Genomic DNA, 25,350 nt, shown 5'->3' with positions numbered 1-25,350 from the left:
GGGTATAACCAAACACAACTGACAAAAAAAAAGTCAATGAAATGATTTCTAATGATATTCTCCTATACTCATGGATTAGTGCCTAAACCAATCATCATCAGAGAGGCTTCCTCCGGCAGCAGATGGGAACAGATACTGGGACCCACAAACAAGCATTTGGCAAGGGAATCCTCCAAAAATGGGAGTGGGGGTGGGGGTTTATAGGAGCCAGAAAGTTCAAAGATACCAGGAGAAAACAGCCCACAGAAGCAACCAAGCAGGGCTCATGGGGGCTCACAGAGACTGCTGCAACAATCATGGAGCCTGCACGGACCTGCACATAGGCCCTCACACACATACTGTGGTTGTTTAGCTCAGGTGTCTCTGATTCTTTTGCCTGCTACTTCATCCAGCTTTGATATGAGGGTTTATGCCTACTTTTATTGTACATTGTTATGCCAAGTTGGGCTGATAACACTGGGAGGCCTGCTCTTTTCTGAAAAAAAAATGGAGGAACAGTGGACCAGAAAGAGAAGGGATGTAGGGGAGGGGAGGGGAGGAAGCAATCAGGATGTATTGTATGAAAGAAGAAAAAAATCAACAACCCCATAGTAACAGGCTCCCCATGACATGTAAAAATATTTGAACAAATTCAATCGCCTTAAAAAGAAATAAAAAACAGATGAATGAAATAAATAGGAAGTCAACACAGGATACAATGGAATTCAACAAAAAAAAATAGATATACAGAAGAAATAACAAATTGCAATGAAAAACTCAACTAAAAACCTAAGGCCAAATAACAGAATTGATCATATAAAGGACTAATATCCTACACAGGACACTATTGTGAAATATTATTTTAAGATGTGTCACATTTGTTTATCCTGTGGAATATTTATAAAATGATGCAAAGCTGTGCTGCTTTGCCTGTCTAAAACACCTGATTCGTCTAAGAGCTGAATGAACTGTAACTGGCAGGAGAAAGGCTAGGTTGGGCTGGCTGGCAGAAAGAAGAGGAGGAGAAATCTGGGAAGAGAGGATCAAGGAACAGGAAATGAAGGTGAGAGGGCATCAGGGGTCAGCCACCCAGCTACACAGAAAGCCATACAGTAATAAGTAAAGAAAGACACATAGAATAGAGAAAGGTAAAAGCCCAGAGACAAAAAGTAGTCAGGATAATTTAAGAAAAGTTGGCAAGAAACATGCTAAGGCCAGGCATTAATAAAATTCCATGTATTTATTTGGGAGTTGGGTGGTGGGACCCCCTGAGAGCAAATAGTAAAAAAAGAATAAATACAGGACATCTAACAGGACTTGAGAATAAGGTAAAGAAATGAGACTATTTCTTAACGTCAATAACATTTTTTTAAAATACAGCAACAGACCATACAAGATTTGTAGGATATTATGAAAAAGCGAAGTTTAAAAAGTGTGAACATAAGAGAATAAGTCTATGTTAAAGCCATAGCAAGTATTTTAAGAAAAAAATTCATAGAAGAAAAATTTCTAGATATAAGTAAAGAGATGCCAATCCAGGCACAAGAGGCCTACAGAACACCAAACAGAACCAGAAAGAACAGCCCTTCACCAAGGCAAACTATGCCATGCTTAAAACAAGAAATACACAGAACCAAGGCAAGCCTGTCAGATTAACAACTGACTTTTCAAAGGAAACTTAAAATCCAGAAGAGCTGAAGCAATGTACTTCAAGTCCTGAAATTTCAAAGATGCCAAATCTGATTACTATTGCCAGAAGAACTACCTGTCACAAAGGAAGAAAGAAACTTCCCATGAAAAAAAGCAGGGTACAGTAATTGATAAGAAAGAACTAAGCCAGCTCTCTACAAAGATTAATGGAGGGAATGCATCAAACATAAGAGACTGATTAAATCTAAGAAGTGACACAGAAAGAATAACAGTAATAAGACAGTTGTTGAGCAAGTAAGGACTAAGAAAAACAACAAAATGAAAAGAATTAATACAAACCTTTCAAAAACTGAATAGCAAGAGACTCAACTTCCCCATCAAAACACACAAACTTGAATTATTGGAGCAGTACACAGGATCCTTTGTCTTGCCTCCAAGCAAACTATCTTGCCACCAAAACTAGACAATACCTTTGAAAGAAAGATGGACAAAGGTGTTCAAACTAAATGAAACCAGAAAATAAGCAGGAGTCACTATTTGATATATGATAAAATAGACCAACACAAATTAGAAGTGATGAAAGTAAGAAAAACAATCTATCAAGAGGACATTATTATTCTAAACAATCATACAAAACACAGGTGTACCTAGTGTTGGAGGTCTTTTTATTTATGTGTTGCTTTCATTGGTTAATGAATAAAGAAACTGCCTTAGTCTTTTGATAGGGCAGAACTTAGGTAGGCAGGGAAAACAGAACTGAATGCTGGGAAGAAGAAAGCAGAGTCAGGGAGAAGCCATGGATCCTCTGCCTGAGATGGACGCCAGTTAGAATCTTTCCCAGTAAGCCACTGCCATGTGGCGCTATACAGATGAATAGAAATGGGTTAAATTAAGATGGTGCACACCTTTAATTCCAGCACTTGGGAGGCAGAGGCAGGCGGATCTTAGTGAGTTTGAGGCCAGCCTGGTCTACAAGAACTAGTTCCAGGACAGGCTCCAAAGCTACAGAGAAACCCTGTCTCGACAAAAACAAAATAAATAAATAATCAAAGAATTAGCCAACAAAGCTGGGCAGTGGTGGCACGCACCTTTAATCCCAGCACTTGGGAGGCAGAGGCAGGCAGATATTAGTGAGTTCGAGGCCAGCCTGGTCTACAAGAGCTAGTTCCAGAACAGGCACCAAATGCTGTCATGAAAATCCAAAAAAAGAAAGAAAGAAAGAAAGAAAGAAAGAAAGAAAGAAAGAAAGAAAGAAAGAAAGAAAATTAGTCAATAAGAAACTAGAGATAATGGGCCAAGCAGTGTTTTAATGAATACAATTTCTGTGCTAGCAGGGTGGCCAGGAAGCACAAGTGGGCCCTCTTTTTACAATATGTACCCAATTTCATAAAACAAAGATGGATTTAAAAATCAAACATTAGCCACGTGGTGGTGGCACACACCTTTAATCCAAGCACTTGGGAGGCAGAGGCAGGAAGATCTCTGTGAGTTCAAGGCCAGCCTGGTCTACAAGAGCTAGTTCCAGGATAGGCTCCAAAGCTACAGAGAAACCTTGTCTCGAAAAACAAAAACAAAAAAAAAAATCACACATTAAGTCCAAAACAGTTATCAAGACAGGTCTTCAAGCTAAAAATGAACAGAGAAAAAAATGGAGCTAAATGACACTATATATCAAACAGAACTAACATATATATAGAACATTCAACTCAATACTGCAGACCAGACATCCTTCTCAGCAATCCATGAGGTTCTAAAACTAGCCACATACCAGGACACAAAGCTGTCTCAACATACAGGAAAATAAAAGTAATTCTATGCAGTCTATCTTACCAAGTCTATAGAGCTAAAAATCAACAGTGTGTGTGTCACACACAAAAGGTCCAGAGAATTCACAGCTCTAAATTCCCAGATCACAAAATCAGAAAAGTCTTCAGAAAAGTCTCAAATAAACAACTTAAAGGTGTGTATTCTTAAAAAACAAGAACAAACTAAACTCAAAACTAGGAGATAGAATAAACTAAGTAAGATCAGGGTAGAAATAAATAAATTAGAAATTATTGATAAATCCTTAGACAAATAAACCATGAGAGAAAAGACCCAAATTAACAAGATTAGGGGCAAATAGAGAGACACTATATCTGTTGCCAATGAAATCCAGTCTCATGGACATACTTTAAAAACTTATAGTCCATCAAGTTGGAAAATCTAAAAGAAATCGATGGGTTTCTAAATGCACATGACCGACTAAGTTAATCAAGAAAAGATTTAAAAAAATATTAAACAGATCTACCACAAACTAGACTGAAGCAGCAATAAAAGACCTACTGACTAAAACAGTCCTGGGACCAGATGGATTCACCACAGAATTTTACCACACCTGTAAAGAACTAACACTAATGCTTCCTGAATTATTACATTTACTAGAAATAGAAGAAATGCTTCCAAATTCTCTTAATGAAGCCAGTATTAGACTAATAGCAAAACCAGATAAAGACACAACCAAAATTATAAGCGATCTCCCTGACAAATGCAGATGCAAAATTCCTTATCACTTACAAAGAAGATTCAAGAACATATCAAACAGGCATGGTGGAAACATGCCTTTAATCCTAGTACTCAGGAATCAGAGGCAGGCGAATTTCCATGAATTCCACACAGTGAAATCCTGTCTCAAAAAATATGCAAAAAGATTATCAACCATGATGAAGTCATTTCATTCCACAAATGCAAGTATTGCTCAACAACTGTAATCAATAAACATAATCCACCACATAAATGACCCATGAACAGAATCACATGATTATCTCAGTAGATGCAAAAGTGCCTCTTTGGCCTCCGCCAAAATGATTCTAACACCCTTTCATAACAAAAGTACCAGAGAGACTACAAATGCAGGGAAAACATCTCAACATAACAATGGTGCATGCAAGTTCATAGTCAACAAACATCATGCTACATGAAGAAAAACTCAAAAGCATTCCATTAAAACCATCAACAAAACAAAGATGTCCACTCTGTCCACTACTTTTCAACATTATGCCCTAAATCTTATTGAGAGCAATAACTCAGAACAAGTATATAGTATATATAAGGGGCACAAATGGACGAGAAGTCAAAATATAGATAGGATTCTATACATAAAAGATCCCGAAGCAAACTCCTACAGTTGTTACTCACTTTCAGCAAAGTGGCATGATACAATATTTTTTTTTTCATATAAGCAATGTTTTATTTAAAACATTATATTACATTCAAGGTATTAGATATACATGCTTTAAAAGTCATATTAAAAAAACTTTTTCTCAGAAATTCAACAAAAGCTTATTTCATATATATTGCCCTATGTCTGTATTATTGTAGAATTATCATTAAAACTTTCCCCACAATACTGTATTAATTACACTCTACGGTTCATTTTATTGGCAATGGTTTCCAGGAGAGGAAAACTGCATACATGTACCACATGTTGTAGATAAATGGACAAGAGAAAGCTGGTACTCATTTTGAAGTTCAGGATAAACTCCCCACAGTCTCAGCAGTAAGGATCATTAGTGGAAGGTTCTCACATTCTTTAGTTAGACAACTTTTCATAATGGAGGTAGAGAAGCTGTGACATTTGAATAAAGTTTTACATTTTGAGAAAGTAATAAAAATAAATTAAAGGTTACATTTCTGGAGTTGTGATTGATAACAAGCACCCAGATTAACTGCATTTTATAGGTTAGGTAAGCAGTTTAAATTAAAAAGTGGCCTATGCAAATATTCAGTCTTGAAAAGAATGGAAAGTTAATCGCTTTTCTTTCCAACTCCAGGAAACCTGGTGGGATTTGTCCCTGTAGGGATTCAAGAATTAGAAGGCTGTATTTCAGAGCTATCATAAGAAACAGGTTTGAGGATATGTTTCCTTGGAGGCATGCTGCTGTTTTGAAGACGAAAGTGTTCCCTTGGATTTTGCAGCGTATTTAAAATATAGTTTATTACAATCAAATGCTGGTCCCCGAGGATGAGTTTGTGAAATACTCCCTTCTGCCTACAGATCCTTTGCAATTAACAGGTCTTCCCCAGAATCACCTGGTTACTCAATTAAGAGCGGAACTTTTCTTTCTTGGCACACGCTTCAGTTGCTTTTGCTTATATGGCTATTTAACTAAACTTACATTGACAAAAAAACATTCCATTGTTTAAAGAGAGGTGACCACAGTGGGTTAAATGAGCATTCCTATACAAATTATATGTCAGAAATATGTGAAAAACATTAGTTTTTCAAATAGTATCTCATAGTACTCAGGCCTCCAAAATGTTGTTTATCCCTCAAATTCTTGCAGAATTTACATCTTAAATATTAATACTGATTTTTCAAATGCTTAACAAATTTTCTTCCTAGCTTTTCTTTATAAATTCAATTAAAGTATTGGGCTATTCTATGCAGCTAGATTTCTTAATGCATTAATCTCTCTCCAAAACTCATTCCTAACAAGTGAATAAACAGCTGAGATTTATACAGATACTAAAATAACATTAGCTAATTTGTGAAAATAAAAATATTCCAAATTAATAATGAATTTTTTATGTATTTAAGGTTTTCAGAATGATTTTTATATACTTACACACAGTAAAAGTATTGTGATCAAATAAATTAATATGGTTATCATCTAAAAGAAGTGCCTTCCTTTTGTGAGAGAAGGAATTAAATGGATCATTTTCTTACTAAATTTCCAGAATACAAAGTATTACCTTAATTTTAATCTTCATCTTAAACAAAAAAAAAAAATTCAAGATGTCATTAATTTTTTCTGCTGTGTAGTACTCCATTGTGTAAATGTACCACATTTTCCTTGTCCGTTCTTTGGTTGAGGGGCATTTAGGATGTTTCCGGGTCCTGGCTATGACAAACAAAGCTCCCTGAACATAGTTGGGCACATGTCCTTGTGGCACAACTGAGCATCCTTTGGGCATATACCTAAAAGTGTATGCTGGGTCTTGAGGAAGGCTCCTTCCTAATTTTCTGAAAAATCACCACACTGACAACTAAAGGAATTGTACCAGCTTGCACTCCCACCAGCAATGCAGAAGTGTTCCCTATTCCCCACAACCTCTTCAGCAGTGTTTTTGATCTTGTTGGTTTTTTTTATTTATTTATTTATTAAGGATTTCTGCCTCCTCCCCGCAACCGCCTCTGGTAAACACACCTAGGGGTGCTACACAGATGATTAGAAATGGGCTAAATTAATATGTGAGAATTAGCCTAGAAGAGGCTAGATAGAAATGGGCCAAGCAGAGATTAAATGAATACAGTTTGTGTGTTGTTATTTCGGGCATAAGCTAGCCGAGCAGGCGGCTGGGGTGTTGGGGACGCAGCCCTGCCGCTCCTATTACTACAGAAGATTCTAGCCTATGTCCATCCTGGGTCGGAGCTTCATAGCTTGCGTCTTCCTGGGGAGCGGGGAGCATGTCTCTCTGAGGCATCTGTTCCCTAGAGGAGAGCCGTGGAGTCTGAGCTCACTTCCTCTTTCTCCCAGCATTCTGTTCTGTTTACTCCTCCCACCTATCTTCTAACCAATGAGGACCAAGCAGTTTCTTTTTATTTAACCAATGACCTTCCTCCATCATTTTGAGGTCTAAGTCATAGTATAATAACTGTTCCCTGACTTGGTACATAATTTTATCCTATGTTTTTCTGACTCTTGGTCTCTCATTTAACCTGAAAGCTCCCTGAGAGAAGCACAGGATCTCATAACATTTTATTTCTAAGGGCATAATTCCAGACACAAACACTGCTGATTAAATAAAAATAATCACTGACTACACAACAACTGTTTTAATAGTTGCTTTCTAATATCAACTCTTTTAATTTGTCATTCTCCAATCTACTTGGCAGCCTGAAACAGTCACTCCCCACTCAAACTTTTATCTCACACAAAGTAAATACTGATGACAATTATTCTACTGAATAACAAGATTCCTAAATCAAGTTATGGGGTATGCAAAGCAAAATATTGAATATTGCTAAGACAGGCTAAACCTGTGACTGGCTCATGCTTACAACAAGAGAACAATGAATAAAGACAAACAGCCCAAAGGCAAATGAGAATTTAAATAGAAAATTCGCTAAGTCTTTGAAGTAAAATGACCAATTAGAACTAGTTCCTTGTAAAAATGATACTTTATCCCAGAAGTCAGATTGCACATAATAGCAAACAAAGACAACAGAAGCATGGTCAGAAAGTCATGGTTACAACTGCAGAAATCTGGAGGAAATCTTTTTCTATGTTCGCAACAAAACAAAATATTAGATATGCCTATGTGTAAACACACACACTTTATTTGCAACCATAAGCATCCAGTAAATACCACAGCTCTCTAGCTACCTTCAAACTTTCATATAAATTTGCATTATATACTTGAGGCCTTTTATGCATTTCATAACCTTGATCATTTGTATTCATACACTGACAATGTTTAGAACTAGAAAATATTTTACTGATACCTAGAAGTAATATAAACCCCTAAACCGAATTCCAAATTTACACTCTACTTAGATCTACTGAGCTCTTTGACTTTATTCTCACTTAGGGAAACAAAAGGCCAATAGGAAGTTCCATCAATATCATCTACAAAACCCAAGTAAATAATAAATCACCATTTATTTTTGAGATATTCCAATTCTGTTTCCACAGTAGGCAGTCAAGTTAAAGATGATGTACTTGCTTTTTCCTGCCAGCTGCCATCACAAAGATGTTTTATTATGAATATGGGTTATTTAAATTTAACAATATAATTTCAATATCACTACTGAAAACGTATAGATACTAAAATAACTGTACATACTTAATAATAATTCCATATATATTATAATTCCATGCCTTGATCATGACAAGGACATACCCAAACCTCAAAGTTTTAAAAGTCATACCCAACATTTACACATGACATCTCAAAATTCTTTTGCTCTTCTAAGAACTTCCATGTTTTTATACCTTAACTTTTGGTTTGACCAAAATATTTTAAGAACTTCATGTTAAAAACAATTGTTAGGTGTTAAGGTTTTTTTTTCTATTAAGCTTCTGAGAAAAACTGCTTTAAATAATCAAGATAATTCTAAATCTACAAAAGGGAGTTGTTTTTTTTTAACATGGGATCTCACTATGTAGTCCAAGCTAGTTTCAAACTCGTAATCCTCCTGCCCCAGCATCCTGAGAGTTCAGAGTACTAATCCCCAACATTTTATGTATTAATGATATGAGAGAAAATTATTTTAGAAACTAGAGGTGAAATAAAAATGACAAGTTAAGCTAGAAAAAGCAAAACAGTAGGGAAAGAACACCTAAAATTAATCCTTATATTCAATGGGGCTCTTTAAGAAAAGGGATTTAAAAAAATAAATTTGTTTCATTAAAACTGTTTTGTACGAACAAATCTGTTAAGTACACACATGAAATCTAAGGAAATTTATATGATTATCCAGACTTGAAAAGTGTCCAACAGAAAGTAGAGTTACTTGAATAAGGCTGAACCCTACTAGTTTTAGTTTTCTATCTATCCTGTATCTAACCGAATGCTCTTTTTATTATGAAAATAGAGCCGAGAGGTTCCTACCTGATTAGAGTAAGTGGACATTCCATCACTGTTCTGAAATCATAAACTCTCTGGCCTTCAAAATAGGATAGTCATTAAGCACTCTAGGCGTGAGTAGACAGAGCAATAAACTTTCAATTATAAGGCTCAGGTTTCTGATGTGATGCATGCCTAATTTTGAGTCACACTGACATATGTTAGGGTCATGGAAAGCAAACCTTTTCACCCCAAGGATGTGATTCTTTATGTGATAAATACTGCTCTTGGGTAAAATAGTCCACAAGAAAAGAGCCTCAAATCATAAACCCATGAAAAATATTTTACTTTTAAAGAATGAATTTATGGAGAATCACATGCACAAAAATATCAATTTCAGTAACTCCAGGCAAAGAAATATCTAGTTGTGTATTAAATAATTTATAGTAACAATAATGTAGAAACTGATTGCTGTCTATCTTGTGAAAACCATTTTAGAAGGATATGATAAGGAAAAACACAGATTACTACATACTACTAAAAGAAGTCAATAGATCAAAGTTTAAAAATGATACATGAACACATAAAAGTAGATAGATATATGGGTACTCTTATTCTATATAACTTCTCTGTAAACAGTACTTTTCTATTGTTTGGCAGAGAGAAAGTACTTTGTGTGCAAACATATACACGTGTATGTATATCTGTGTCTGTGTGTGTGTCTAGAAACAGAAAAAAATACTACTTATAAAAAGGCTGTAACTTCTTTTGCCGGAGATCTGCAGTGAGATGAGAGGAGGGGTATAACAGAGGAGTACTGGTTTTCACTATAAGCCTTTAACTATGTAAACACCTTTTTTAAAAATACTGAAAAGCAACCAAAAAACCTTTCTGCTTTATGAACCTTATCCATTTTATTTACTCCTAGGGGCAAATACTAGTAATTCTGTCTGATAGTTATGTAGCTGAAGTACACACTTATGAAGCCATACTATCCCTTTTACAGAACCTAAGAATTCTAATCAACAACTAATCTATAAAGAATACACCTTAGGCCGGGCGGTGGTAGCGCACGCCTCTAATCCCAGCACTTGGGAGGCAGAGGCAGGCGGATCTCTGGGAGTTCGAGGCCAGCCTGGTCTACAAGAGCTAGTTCCAGGACAGGCACCAAAGCTACAGAGAAACCCTGTCTCAAAAAACCAAAAAATTTTTTTTCCATATCCAGCTGCCTCTCGAGTGCTGGGATTAGAGGCGTGTGCCACCACCGCCCTGACTCAAGATCAATGGCAGTGGGTTTTTGATCCTACTGCACGTACTGGCTTTGGGGAAGCCTAGGCAGTTTGGATGCTCACCTTACTAGACCTGGATAGAGGTGGGCGGTCCTTGGACTTCCCACAGGTCAGGGAACCCTGATTGCTCTTCGAGCAGATGAGGGAGAGGGACTTGATTGGGGGAGGGGGAGGGAAATGGGAGGCAGTGGCGGGGAGGAGGCAGAAATCCTTAATAAATAAATAAATTAAAAAAAACAAAAAAAGAATATACCTTAAATAGACATAAATACCCCATTCCTTTGTATATTTTGTTATTTAAATATATATGTATACTTATATATACGTATAAAAATCTCAGTAAAATATTCTTTAAAATACTCAAGAATTTTCTAAAAGAAAACTATATAGTATATTAAGTATTCTAAATAGCCTATCTTTCATTTCAATATTTCCAATGCTAAAAAAATTAATAATCAAAAATTCTTATATTATTTTTGGAAAAGACTTTTAAAAAAGATTAGTCTTTAAATGCTACACATGTAACATGTACAAGATGAACAATTTCTTTCCAATCAAACACAGCTATTTGCGAACAACCTAATCACAGACCACCCATCTCTTTTCATGAGAAAAACAATGTTCTAGTGGCAAACAGCCAAGCAATATAGCTCAAAAATGGTCTTGTAAGAGGTTAAACCAATCTGTCAGTAAAACAGAGCCTCAAACAAGTGATCATAGGTAAATGACTCACTTAAAACATGCTGTGCCAATTCCAATTAAAGAATATGCAGGTAAGGATGTTACCTACCACTGCCCACACACATTTTATAATTAAGAAAAATGTAAAGGAAAGATCAGCACATTTACAACGTGAGTAGTCTAAACTTTTCAGTGGTACAAACCAGGATTACACCTTTATCTCTTCGTTGACTATATCTATGAAAAACAGAAACCTGATAGTTTTAATGTTTAATGGTATTCTGCTCTTCTCTCCAGACTCCAGGCCTGTTGTGTCTCCTCTCAGGCCATCTGTTCTGTGCTGGTACTTAAACGTTGGTGCTTAACCACCAATGCTTCAGTATGTTGCTAAATTTGTGTCCATTTTTGTTGTGTACATTTTTGTGATCACGCCCCTGTAACTTAAAAATACCTGTATACAATTTGTTTTTATTTTTGTGATAATTTTACATTTTGTAAATATGGACATTTGTATTTAATTATGAAACATTTGAAATAACTGATTCATATATCTAAATTAAAACACACATAAACCAAAATTTTGCTTTATGAAAACAATAAATAAATATCACTACCATTAAGAATTATTTAAATACTAAATAGCTTATCCTTGAGTATGATCAGGAAGAAAAGTTACTTTAAAAAAAAAAGTCCTTTGGTTTAATTTTCCCTCTAACCTTCTCATAAACTCACTCACTGTGCATGGCAACAATATAACCAAACATTAACAACGTGAGTGTGTGAGTGTGTGTGTGTGTGTGTGTGTGTGTGTTTACAGTAACTCTTGGAAAGATACATAATATAACTATCACAGAGATTACAGGCGCATTTTCAGATATATCAAGTTATTTCTTCAAAAGATAAAAAAAAATCTTGGTTTCTCTCATTGGCCCGGAAAGATCTATCAAGTGCAGCCTCACAGTCCCTCATTTAACACACAGAAGCAGTGATTTTGAAAACATCACAGAGATACAGCAATCATCGAAGTCCAATGCCATACAGGTCTTACCTTTGGGTGTTGCATAACTGTATAAAATACCAGGAGAGCTATGCTATCTTTCTTTCTTTCCTGATTTCAGAAAATCAACTATGTGCATCTGTATTCAGTGTGTTTACACACTGTTTTGCTTAAAGTATAAAAAGAAAAAATTTATTTTCACACAAACATACAACCAGAAGAATGATGTAGTCATATATTATAGCCTTTTCAAATTGTATTGGTATTACTATTTGATGCTCTCAAAATCCAGTAAGAGGTACTGCTATCTTAACACTTATTAGCAATGTGGATTATGAAACTTATCTTTTCCTAATTTGAAATTAAAACCTATTGGTCCAGTACCACGCACTGGGAGGGAGGTAGAGAAAGAATGAGGGAAGGGAAAGAAAGAAAGGAGAAAGGGAAGGGAAGAGTAGTGAGGAAAGGAGAAAGAGGAGGGAAGGGTGTAAGAAAGGAGGGAAAGAAAAAATGCACTGGTCTACCTACAATACAATACAAGGATGTATGTGGTTTTCTTAGCTAATAGACAGGTAATTTTAAATATACTGCTTTATAGCTGGGCATAGTGATGCAGAGCTATAAACCCAGAGCTGGGAAAGACTGAGGCAGAAAAATCAGGAATTTAAGAAAACCTTGTGTATAAGTTTGTGGCAAGTCTAGGCTATGTTGAGAGACTGTGTCAAAACAAAATGTGATTCACTGAATTATGCATACATTTCAAATGTTGAGATATTTTATTAGAACTATAAAATTCACATACTTGTTCTTGAAGAGGACTCAGTTCAGTTCCCACCACCCACATGGTACCTCACAAAAACCTGTAACTCCGGTTTCAGGAAATTCACTTTCTTCTGTTCTCGGGCACCAGACACACGTAACACATACACACAGGCAGGCAAAACACTCATACATGTAAAATAAAAAAGTAAACATGATAAGTCTTTAAATATTGAGATGTCAATCGTTTCTGTAACTCAGATATCATTTTAGCAATAAATACAATTAGTTGTTTTCCTTTAAAAAAAAGTTGTTTAAGTTATTTAAGAGTATGTGTCTGTCCCAAATAATCATCATCAGTTGTTCTTTCAAGCAAAAATAAGTGTCCAAAAACCCTGGACTTGCTTGGCTTGCAATTCAAAATTTCATCTAAGTATTTCTAGTGATAACAATACTTTGTTAAGCAACACAAGTATTTTTGGCATAGTTTCCATTAAAAAGACATATTAAATATCAAATAGGGGTTCAGTGCTTAGGAGCACTGGCTGCTCTAGCAGAGGACTGGAAACACCCTCCTGGCTCCTCACACTGCTTGCAACCCTAGTTCCAGGGAATCAGACACCCTCTTCTGACTTTTGCAGCAACAGGCAAGAGACACTTGTAGGCAAACCACATTAAAATAAAAATAAATATTTTAAAATATGTATATTAACTAGACAAGCTTGACCAGGCACAGTGGCTTACACCTGTAATCTCAGCACATTAAGAGACTAAAAGGATTAAGGCTAGCCTGGGCTACACACTGAGTTCAAGTCCAGCCTAGGCTGCAAAACAAGAACCCGCCTCAAACAAAATAAAAGACAAGCTGTACTCTAGGCAGTAACTTTTACTACTTCATCATTTTTATGTGAAAACAAATTTTTAACTACAAGCACCGTGTGAAGAATCTATTAACTACCAGTACAAGGTAGTAGAAGTTTTGATCATATCAAGGTGGCAACAATTTACCCACTATTTACTTATTTATGTACAGATCAGGTCTCTTTACTTAGCTCAAGTGCCCCAAACACATATACCTACCCAACCTTTATTTCATAATCAGTACTTTTGTAACACTTTGATGGCAACTACATCTCTGCCTTCCCTCTTCCCACAATTCTCTTAGTCTGGTGCAAATGGCATTTTAATAGTATAAAAATAATTCTGATCTCACAGACAACCTCCAGAGCCTCTAGAGTGTTTGAGAACCACAGTATTGGGCAAATCAACTCATGTTCTTAGACTGTTGTGAGTCACCACACAATCAGCACAAGGCGATAAGGTTATGGCAACCATCTGTGAAGCTTTAACCCACCGCCCTTGAACCCTAAGACAAAGTCAGAGAGGCCTGCCTTCATTAGTAACCTGGGCCATATTTGCTCAAGATCTAGTCTTTGGGCAACAAATTTAAAAGTGGGCTTTTTCAATCTACCAGTAAAACAGACTTCAAATGGATTAATACTAAGCATTTCATTATATGCCACCAAGTTAAGACAAGATAAAAAGATATTTATTTAAGTCCTGGTAAAGACAGACAAAAAACAATAAATACAATAAAAATAGTAAAGCATAAAGCAGAAAGGTCCAGACAAACACGAGCAAGACTGCAAAAGCTATGATCTACTGAAACTCAGGTTAGAAGAAAGGTACAGAAACAAACTTGCAGCAGAGTCTACAAGAAAAACAACCTGTTTAGTACACTTCGACTCTAGTAAAATGAGACACTAGTTTGTAAGTGGTAGAAGATTTAGAATATGTCCAAATGAACTGAGGACAACCAATATTGTTGAACATAGTATTTAAAAGAAAAAAACGTAGGCTGGAAAATGCCTCAAGAGTTTAAAGAGCAGGTCACAACTTATTGTCAGTAACTACAGTTCCAAATAATGCAAGTCACAATTCTGGCCTCTGAGGGAATTCACACAAGGCATAGACACAAACCCAAGCACTTTTTTAAAAAACAAAACAAAAAAAAAGAATGTGCTGACTATGGTAGCATCTGACAGTAAGCAAATACTGAGGACAGGCAGGAAGATCATGAGTTGGAGGCCAGCCTGGATTATATCTTTTAAAAAGCCTGGAAGAGAGGGTAGGATTGTCCTCATTGGGACAAATTCCTATGAGTGGATTGCTAGTTCATATGGTAAGACAAAGTTTAGTTTTGTAAGAAACTGAAAAAAAAAATGTTTCTTAAGTCCAGTTTCTTAAAAATGTAGGTTACAATCCCATAGGGAAGTCACATAACTAAATATATGGTCAAAAAAAAATCTGGCAACAATGAAAGGTTTCTGAATATACAGCATCCAAAACTTCCAAAATAAAATGTGTAACGAAACCAAGACATCTCTGGCAGCGCTTACCTGCTGGGCCATGAAACTGCACTTCAGCCTTGACTCTACACTGCATACATACACTGCACAGTGCATGTCATCACACCATGCCATGACAATGATCACATTGCTAAAACATCTTGGTTCAGATTCAAGACTATTGTGTGCCATAAATGTCAGCGTTTTGAATGGATATACCCTGTTTTCTGCTCTTAAAGAACCAATGAAGGTTTAATTATGGGAAACAAATACTATTAATATTTTCCTGTGATCATTCTTTAGAATGTATCAAATTTGTGTATTTTTATATGGTACTATGTTAAAGTATTTGATTTTTAAAATTGCTGAGTCAAGTTTCATTTTTTTAAAAAAGCTGCTCAATGACAATAAATTTTGGCTTGGGATTAAAAATCAGAATCTCTAATGGCCCTATTAAAATAAAGATCATCTCTGAAAAATGCTAAAGATGCTTTACATCCTACAGTATCAAGTATTCAGCCAAGACTTTACTCTTTATGTAAAAGTAAACATATCTTTATACTTAGCATGTGAATTTGCTTTTGTTTTTAATAAATGATAGTTATATGAATATCAAAGAATTGCTTTAAAATAAACGATTTATTTGTGATTTGTATATTTATGCTTGACTTGTATACCTGTTCTATACAGCTATACAGCTAAGCTCATGGAAAAATTTCTCAAGTGCAAAGAGGTCATCAGTGGAAAAGTTTGAGCTCTGCTCTAGTCTACCAGCCGCCCTTTGATGCCATCTGCTTTTCTTCCTCAATGCTCACACACTACTACTAAAGAATTCAATTACTGGAAAACTAACTGCAGAAAGACAAAAAAGAGGAGGGGAGGGGAGAGGATGACGGAGTACAGCAGGGAAGAAAATATTAACAAAGTAAAATTATTTTGACTTATCATTCATAAATGTTATAATGAAACTGTACTGGGTGGTTTTGAGTGTCAATATGACACAAGCTAGAGTCATCAGAGGAAGGAGTCTCCGCTGAGGAAATGCCTCCTCGAGATCCTGCTGTAAGGCATCTCCTCATTTAGTGATCAATAGGGGTAGGCCCAGCCCATCGTGGGTGGTGCCATCCCTGGGCAGCTGGTCCTGGATTCTATGAGAAAGCAGGCTGAGTAAGCAACGAGGAGCAAGCCAGTAAGCAGCACCCCTCCATGACCTCTGCATCAACTCCTGCCTCCAGGATTCTTTCCTGTTTGAGTTCCTGTGCTGAATCCCTTCAGTGATGAAGTGTTCCTCCCCAACTTGCTTTTTGGTCATGGTGTTTTGTTGCAGCAACAAAAACCCTAACAAAGACAAAAAGTCATGATGTATGCTAACCAAAAATAAAATATATTCCAAAAAGAATTCACTCACTTTAGAATTTGTAATATATTTTCTTTTATCCTGTACTTCCAAATATAAATAAATTTTATTTTACAGATGTTTTTGCCAGTTCCTGAGCAGCTAAAGATTATTGCTTAACCAACCATGTTGACTGGCTCTTCTTACATGAATATGTGATTTCCGAACTTTCAATGGGCCTGCCCTAACTATACTTGTATTCATCTTTAACTCCCTTTGTGACCTCTCACCAATAGTTTTGCCAATTTCTCCATCTCCCTCAAGTCTATTAATTTTACCACTTTTATTTACATCTTCATGCTTTTTGTTTACTGTATATGTTTAAAATGTCATTCCTTCTATTCTTCTACTGTTTATGACTCCTGTTCAGTTATGTCCTCCTTAAAATGTCTCCCACCCACCCAGGGCTGGGACTCAAGCTCAGGGACTTTACACACTAGGTAACCACATTCCTGGACCTACAAAAGTTCTTCCATGTAAAACACCACTTCCCTCTTCAGGCCAACACTTTATTAAGATTCTACTTCTACCACTTAGCATGAAAGACTTTATTGGTAGAGAAATGAGCATATCCCATGACTTCGCAGACAGCACTCAGAAACTACCCACTTAATGAAATTACCTTTGAATGAACCATCCCTTCATTCATCTCACCCAGTACTATATCTAGATACTAGCAAAACATCCCTTCATTCATCTCACCCAGTACTATATCTAGATACTGGCAAAACATTTCTGTTCTGACTTCCACTCTTGGCCTCACTGGGCCACACACTTACTTCCACTAAATAAGAAGTGCATATAAACAAGATGATACATACCAACTCCTCTCTTGCAGACGACACTTTTAACTTCCCCCCAAGTCTGTGCTTAGGATGGAATGCACTACAGGTGAATGCAAAGGAGCAGCAATTTGGAAAAGTGATTCTAAGAGCCTGAATTGGACACACTAGGTATGCCTTTGCATGAAAGCTCTGTGGTAACAGAGGAGCCTGGAATGATGAAAGGAGTCTGTGCTCAATCATGCTCTACTGTGAATGGTCAATTTATAAATTCTAAATTTTACTAATTATAAATATAAACCCTTTAAAGATATTACGATACACACACACACACATAATCATGGTAAAATGCTAAAATACATTTAACCATTTGCTAGATTGTCTTATGGTCTCTTAGTATTTATACCTATTATAAATGCATGTCTTCCCTAGGTCTCACAAATATTAGGGGCAGATCTCTTTCATTAATCTACTTTATAAATTATTAAAATATCATTATATGGATAAAGAAAGCATAGAAGTAAAATCAGAAATGAGAAAGATTATTTTCGAATATCAACAACTGGTTAACTATTTTATTAAAATAACAAGTCTACACCTTAAATCTTAAAACTATAATTTCTGTCTTTATATCACACCAATATGAAAACAAATTTTTACTGATGAATTAAATGTCCTTATAAAATCTCAAATATTAATTTTAAATTTGAAACTATTACTCAGTTAGTATCAAAGTGTTTCATAGAACCTAAAGGAAAGTCAACACATATCTTTCTAAAAAAAAACAGTTAAGAAAGTCTTAAGTTCCATTTATCCTGTAAGGATGTTTCTCATACTTAACATTGCAAAGATAATTCTCGGTGAAACACTTAAATGTATGTGCACATGTAACTAATCACCCTATTCTTCTCCAGTTCTCATAATCTCAAGTTTAGGATTAGTTACACAGAGAACCATCGACCACTACATACTGCTCTTGAAGACATCAGTCTAGAGCAGGGCAATGAACAAACTCTCAACATGATGGACATTACCCTGAAAGTTACTGAAAACCAAACTGCAAGCAATGCTGACGACAGTATGTGCAAAACCACAGCCTGTCATTCAGACCACTTTCCCTCATGGGAGATACAACACAAGAGGAGGGTTTCTACTTTATTGATATCAGGTCTTATGTCTTGTAAGCGTCATGGAAAAAAAAACTATTTCAGTCAGTTAAAGTAGGAAAATGCCCTGAAGCATAGATAGTAGCTGGCTTATCATTCCAGAGTTCTGCAGAGCTTTTCCCTCCTGTTAAAGATGGCTAATGCTGTGACATTCTTTGATTCTAGGAGCTACTCAATGAAATCCAAGATTTAGCTCTAAATATAATGAATTACACATCACTGAACAAAGGACAAAGTTCTATGACAAAGTAATTAATAGAAAACGTCACAACGCAGTCGCCTCATTTTCAGAGTCTGGGTCCACACTGGTAACACCAGCATCACTGACATAATAAACATTCTTATTCTTAGCAAATACTTTGAATGAAAACATTTCCAAAGTAAGTCTCCCCTAATAAAAATCTATATTCTGAGCCAGGCGGTGGTGGTGCACGCCTTTGATCCCAGCACTCGGGAAGCAGAGACAAGCAGATCTCTGTGAGTTCGAGGTAAGTCTGTTTTACAAAGCGAGTTCCAGGACAGGCTCCAAAGCTACAGAGAAACACTGTTTTGGAAAACAAAACAAAACAAAAAAATCAAAATCCAAACAAATAAACAAAAACATCTATATTCCATATGAAAGCTGTAAGAGCAAAAATGTCATTAAAGTATATAAGCTGATTTCTACTTCCTGAGACAATTGGGCACCAGGGGGAAGACAAAACATAGAAGTATTTTTCAAGATACTGGACAGCAAAAACCATGATCCTTGATAGATGGATACCAAGCCTGAACCCAACAACAGTCGCATCTTACTGCCTAGAAGATCTCTAGTCCGTGAACAGGGAGGAGGGAACCTAGGTAGTACATTAGCTGAGTAGAGGAAATGAAGTCTGGAGATAATGCAGCTAAATACTCATGAAGAATATCACAGAGAAGAGAGCTAAACAAGAAAAAGATTGCAGAGGATATCCCTACAGACTTCTGAGCTGTCAGTACCTCTAAGTGTGAAGAAACTATGCAAAGTCACTGAAAGAACCAAAAAATTATTTCAGGTAACAACACAGTTACTGTTCCCACCAATTACTGTACTTGTAAGAGTTTTGACTCAGTAGTACAAAAAGGTACTGCTTAACAAACTTACTGCCACTATGGATGTGTTCACTTTTGATTCTAGTACTTGGGAGGCAGAGGCAGGCAGATCTCTGTAAGACCAGTCTGGTCTATTCAGTAAGTTCTAGGAAAGTCAGGGCCACATAAAAAGACCCTGTCCCAAAATAATCAATTAATTAATTAAATGCAAATTCTGAAAAGATAAAACTGTTTCTGAGTAACGTAAATACATCCCAGAATAAAGCTCAAAATATCGATATTTTGTGGAATAATAAAATATCCAATATCCAACAAGATCATCAAATAAAATCACCAGGATACAAAAGCAAAGAAACATAATTCATACTGAGGAGAAAACTCAATCAAAACCAACTAAATGAAATGACACAATTAGTATATATGGGCAATAAGACAATTATAACTATGTCCCATGTTTAAGAAAATAAAGAGATAAAACAGAAAAACCTGGACATGGAAGGTATAATGGCAAGTTTTCTACAGAGCAAACTATGTCTAAAATGAAATACATGCTGGGTAGGAGTAAACATAACAGAAAATATTCACAGATACCACAACAGACTAGTCAAAATCAAAGAAAAAACAACAACAAAAACACATCCATGAACCTCTCAATAAGCTTTAAACACATCTAGGAACTTAATATACATGTGACTGGGCTACCAAAAGGAGGAAAGACAAGTAAGTTCAGGTACACGTACACACACACACACACACATTATATTTAAAGAAACAATGCCTTCATTTTTTTCCAAATTTGATAAAAATGAAACCCACAGATCCAAGCTCAATAAACTTCAAGTATAAGGAACACAATGAAAAATACACCATTTCATTTACAAAGGATTCTTGCTCACAAGTTCTATAACTAAATGTAATCTAGAAATGTTTTTAATTAAGGTTCATCTTTAGGTTAACTATCCTTTCATGACACAGAGTTTCAAATGGCACTTTAATAGAGTTCATTAAGTCATGCAGCCAACTGAATAAACTATGCAGCACATTTTCTAACCATAGTTCATAAAAATAATGTATTGTGGTGAGACATGCGTTTAATCCCAGAAACTGTAAGGCAGAGGCAGGTGGCTCTCCAAGAGTTCCAGACCAGCCTGATCTACATAGCCAGGGAAAAAATAAGACTCTGTACCTAAAAATAAATAAACAAAATAGTAATAAGGTATTTTGTTGCTTTACTGCTTAAACATACTGTGTTGACCCAATTTTAATAAACTATTCTTTTAAGAAAGCAAAGAATAGTACTTTTCCTTTTATTTCCCTTATATAGGTCATTCAGAACAGAATTAGGACACTAAAAATCACTTAGAGAAACTGAGAGGTGGAACTGAAAACACAGAAGTAGACCTGAGGTTTAGAAAGCAGCTAGTCCCCTCCCAAGGCGCTAGGGAGAACCTGGCAGCTATTCTTTTGGAACATCACTATTTTCAAAATATATATTTTTTAAATGAGTGTGAACTCAAAGTGAAAGCAGCTATTATGTTTTTAACTCTTCACCCAAGTACTAAGTTTAAAAAATAAAACAAAAATGTTAAACCTTTCTCATACAACTGACCACCTGCCCAGGGATGGCACTGCCAGCAGTGAGGTGGGCCATCCCACCTCCAGCAACCAAGAAAATGCCCCAGAGACTCGCCTACATGCGAAAATGACAGAGTAGTTTAAAATCTCAGCTGAGGTCCCCCTTTTCCTGATGACCCTTGTGTCAAGATGACAAAAAACTAACCAGCACAAATCTAGAAAGAAAAATAATTTCCAGGAAAATACAGAACTGACATGTGCAAAATTAATAGAATATGAATTTAAATAACAAGTTTTTATACTGCATCAATTTTCACATATATAAGACAGAAATATCTTCAAATCAAAAGTTGCAAGATTACTGTTGCAATGAGACTCTATTAAGAAAGAAGTGTCCAAACCCAACTGTAATACCAGCAATGATAACCACTGAAGTACTTACAGTGCACCTGTGCACCATAGCGATAAAATGGAGTCACTTTGACCTCTCTGATCTAGGTACTAACATGCTTCCAACACTCCATTTCTATCTCAAAAGCCACATTTCTTCTTAGCAGAAACTCAACATGTCAAACAAAAGACTTAATTAACCCAGCTCTCATGACTTCAGTTATTTACATAAACCTCAAAATACCTTTAAATAATTCCCCAAATACTAATTTAATAACTCATCAATAGCACGGTAAGTCATCTGATCAAACTTAGATATTTAAATTGCTGGCTACAGAAGTCTTCTTGACCAATCAGCAATGTTAACTGAATTTTTCACCGCTGAAATGTTACTTCACCAGTTTCAATTTTTGAATCATTTATTCTTAGATTTAAAAGGTTAATAAGAACACACCTTTGCACATAACTTCACAGTTAAGTCTTTTTCTTTCGTAAACAAGATTTCTCTGTCTCCGTCATTTCACCAAATTACCAAAGATATCACAATGTGGTTTGAATTTCAGCACTTCAGACAATAAATGACAATACAGACAGGACTGGCAGAGTGAAAGATTCAGTTTCTCAATTTCAGGAGGTATAACTACTTGGTTAATAAGCAGGAAGGGCACTCCTTCCAAGATCCAATTAAACCACCTGATTTTTTTTTTCTGGCCAAAGAACCAAATTAAGGGTTTATGACGTGAAATCTAAGTTCAAAGTATGTTATTTTTCACAGAAAAAAGTTAGCGAGAGAAGAAGAAAACACTTACATTTGGAGCATGACCTGGTTCAAGAATACCCCATCCACCAAAGCCACGTATTCATCCAGGTTGGTTCCATTTCCTGCAGCCAGAGGTCCAAACGTTTTAACCTAGAACACAAGGATTATCACGGCGTTAACGCCCACCTCCATCTCTGCAGCCGCAAATAACACAGCAAAATACACAATAAAGGACATCCTACTTACCCAAGTGACCAAGGGGCTGGTCATGAACTGCTCCAGAAGGGGAGTAAAGATTGCGTTCTCCATTTTACAGATTATATATTCGGGCGGGGAGGAAAAAGGGAAGTACCACAAAAACGCCTAGGGAATTGGTAGAAGTAAGACGAAATTAATGAAAGTCCATTTCGGCAAGGCAGGAAAATCCCATCGAAGAGGGGGAAGGACTCTCGCTCCTCAAAACCCCCCAGGGGAAAGAGCCCAAATCCCGCGCGGAGCCGCAGCCGGCGCTGGCAATGTCTGCACCCGGAGAGGAGGGGCAGAAGAAAGGCATCTGGAGGAGGAGGACGCGAAGAGCGGCCGGGGCACGAGACAAAAAGCCCGTCGAGGTGGCCCCGCTCCCGGAGGGAGTCGTTCAGCGCAGCGGCCGCCGATGAATCGCGAGCGCCGCGGAGGCTGCGGGGCGGCCGGGCTGGCCCTTGGAGAGCGGCGCTGGGCGTTTCAGCGGCCGGCGGGCACGGGCGCCGGGAGCGTCCGCCCGCAGCGTGTCCTCGCCTTCTCAGGCGCGGCTCCCCCCTCGCCGGGCGCTCACCATCCCTCCGCGGGCTCGCGCTCGCCTCAGCCCTTTTGCCCTGCCGGGAACGAAGGTTCCGCTGCGTGTCCCTGACCGTCCGGCCGCGGGAGCCCCGCCAGCCTCCGGTGCCTCAGCGACGCCCGGGCGCTCCGCCGCCGCGCTCCAGCCTCCTCCACCGCCCTCTGGAGGAGCTGGGGTAACGGCCTCAGAACCGCAGTGCCGCAGCACACCCGCGCCCGCCGCCGGTCGGGCGAGCGCGCCGCTCCCTCCGCGCTGCTATTTTTCCGCCGACTCCCCGCCCTCCACGCCTCTGCCTCTGGATTGTGGGAGAAGAAAACCGCTGCATGAGCGCGCCCCCGAGCGCGCGCCCCCGGCCGGCCCGCCGCCGCCCAGGTTCTGGCGGCGTGTTGGTGCGCGCGGGACCGGGCGCGCGCGCGGGCGCGAGGGGGCTGCAGCTGCGGCCACGGACCGCGTCGCGCCCGCGCCCCGGACGGTTGCCAGGGCCCAGGGCGGGGATGGGCTAGGCTGAGGAAGGGGGTCTGCTGCTTGCTCGCTCGTGCCTAATTATGGTTTATTTCCTCCCGGAGTGCCTTCTTTGATGTGCGAAGGAAAGGGAACTAAACCCATCTCTTTTAAACAGGATGGATGCAGACATCCTCTTTCGGACACTTTGATTTGCTCTGTTAAACATGCATTTTCGCCCGCGAAAAGGAGTAGGAAAACTGCAGCAAAAAGCAAAGGCATATCTTGGGAAGGCAGAACAGGGGGTTGATTTTGTCCCCCCCCCAAAAAAAAAAGAAAAGAAAGGAAAAGTCCGTCCTCTAAACAAGAATAGTCTTGAAAGTTCGAGTGAAATATAGGCTTTTGAGTAATCAAAGCTGCCTTTCAACAGGGCATTTCCTGACGGGTGCTACCGTGATTCGGGCTTTGTTTTTGGATTGGTTGGTCATCGAAAAATATCCCAAACTAAGAGCCACAAGAGAAAATACTTGGAAGTCATCTAAGCTGTGTGACAAACATTTGTCAAAAATCATTTATGTTATGAACTAGTGGGCGCATCAAAATAACCTAGCAAATTAGATGTTATTCTTCCTAACGTCCAAACGTTATTTCTTCTCATATCCAAGTTATACCCAGGATAAAATGGAGTATAAAACACTTTGTTTTCCAAAGCAATATAGTATTGTTTTACAGTGCATTCCGTGTTTGCATGGTATTTACATGTACTTATCTACTTCCACTACTCTATTTTATTTTTTTAATGATGCATACTTTTTGTATCTATTTTCATATTTGTATTTGTATCTTTATTTTACTTTTATTGTATGAATAATTAGCTTTTTATGTATGTCTGTTGGCCACATACATGTTTGGTCTCTGTGGAGGTCAGAACAGGGCATGAGATCCCCTGAAACGGGTTAGAAGCAGCTCTGATCCATTATGTGGGTGCTGGGAGTCAAACCCTAGTCCTCTGCATGAGCAGCCAGTGCTCTTAACTGCTAGGCTATCTCTCCTCATATTTTATATCAGTAAAAATGCTTTGTCATAAACTGGATTAATCAGCACAATTCCTTGGAGCCTGAAGGACCTCTGGACCTCTGATGGAAAGACTCTCTAGACACATTACTGAGTCCTCTGTACTTCGTTGCCTTCATATGTAAACCAGAAAAGCAATACGATTCAGTGAAGTGGCAGTTCATAGTAAATGCTTTGCTACTATGAGGAGTGGTCTTTTCATCATTATTCCCCCAAACACGAAATCTTTACCAAACGCTTGAAATATCGCAGGTTTTGCTTGAGTTCAGTTCCAGGAAGAAATGCCTTGCTTTTGGAGAATCTGGAAATAAACACCCTTCCAAAATCATCTTAATTCAAATTAGCATGCATTCATGTGGTACGGAACACAGCCTTGAATTTCCCTGGCCTATACACAGATCTTGAGTCATCCTGGTTGCAAGCAATCTTTTCCTTTTGTTCTTGCTGACTTGTTCTTAATCACAGTTCTTTATTTGGCAAGCGAGATGTAGCGGGAGAGTTGGCACCAAGATGGAAGCCTAACTTTCAGGAACACCAACGCCAGACATTTGGACCTCTCTTCACAATCCCTCAGAAGCCTGATGATGCGAAAGTATCCCTACCTGTACTTGGGTTCTTCTAAGACAG

At 37.7% G+C, this 25,350-nt stretch overlaps 1 protein-coding gene across 6 annotated transcripts in view; it reads right to left on the bottom strand.

Moving 5' to 3' along the window:
* Window positions 1-23,423, bottom strand: part of LOC142832210 (ankyrin repeat and SOCS box protein 3-like) — a 157,259-nt gene extending 133,836 nt beyond the window's left edge. For 5 of the 6 annotated variants that reach the window (XM_075942503.1, XM_075942504.1, XM_075942507.1 and 2 more), the window contains exons 1-2: window positions 22,641-23,423; window positions 22,444-22,544 (exon numbers count right to left, since the gene is read on the bottom strand). In XM_075942503.1, the coding sequence (XP_075798618.1) occupies window positions 22,444-22,544; window positions 22,641-22,703 (164 nt within the window). In that variant the 5' untranslated portion in view covers window positions 22,704-23,423. The remainder of the gene's footprint in view (window positions 1-22,443; window positions 22,545-22,640) is intronic. The other variant, XR_012907208.1, reaches the window with a different exon arrangement.
* Between the last annotated feature and the right edge of the window lie 1,927 nt (window positions 23,424-25,350).

The sequence above is a fragment of the Microtus pennsylvanicus genome, chromosome 12 (genome assembly GCF_037038515.1).
Source record: "Microtus pennsylvanicus isolate mMicPen1 chromosome 12, mMicPen1.hap1, whole genome shotgun sequence".
NCBI lineage: Eukaryota > Metazoa > Chordata > Mammalia > Rodentia > Cricetidae > Microtus > Microtus pennsylvanicus.
Note: the sequence above shows the minus strand (reverse complement) of the source record. Positions and strands in the feature narration are given on the sequence as shown.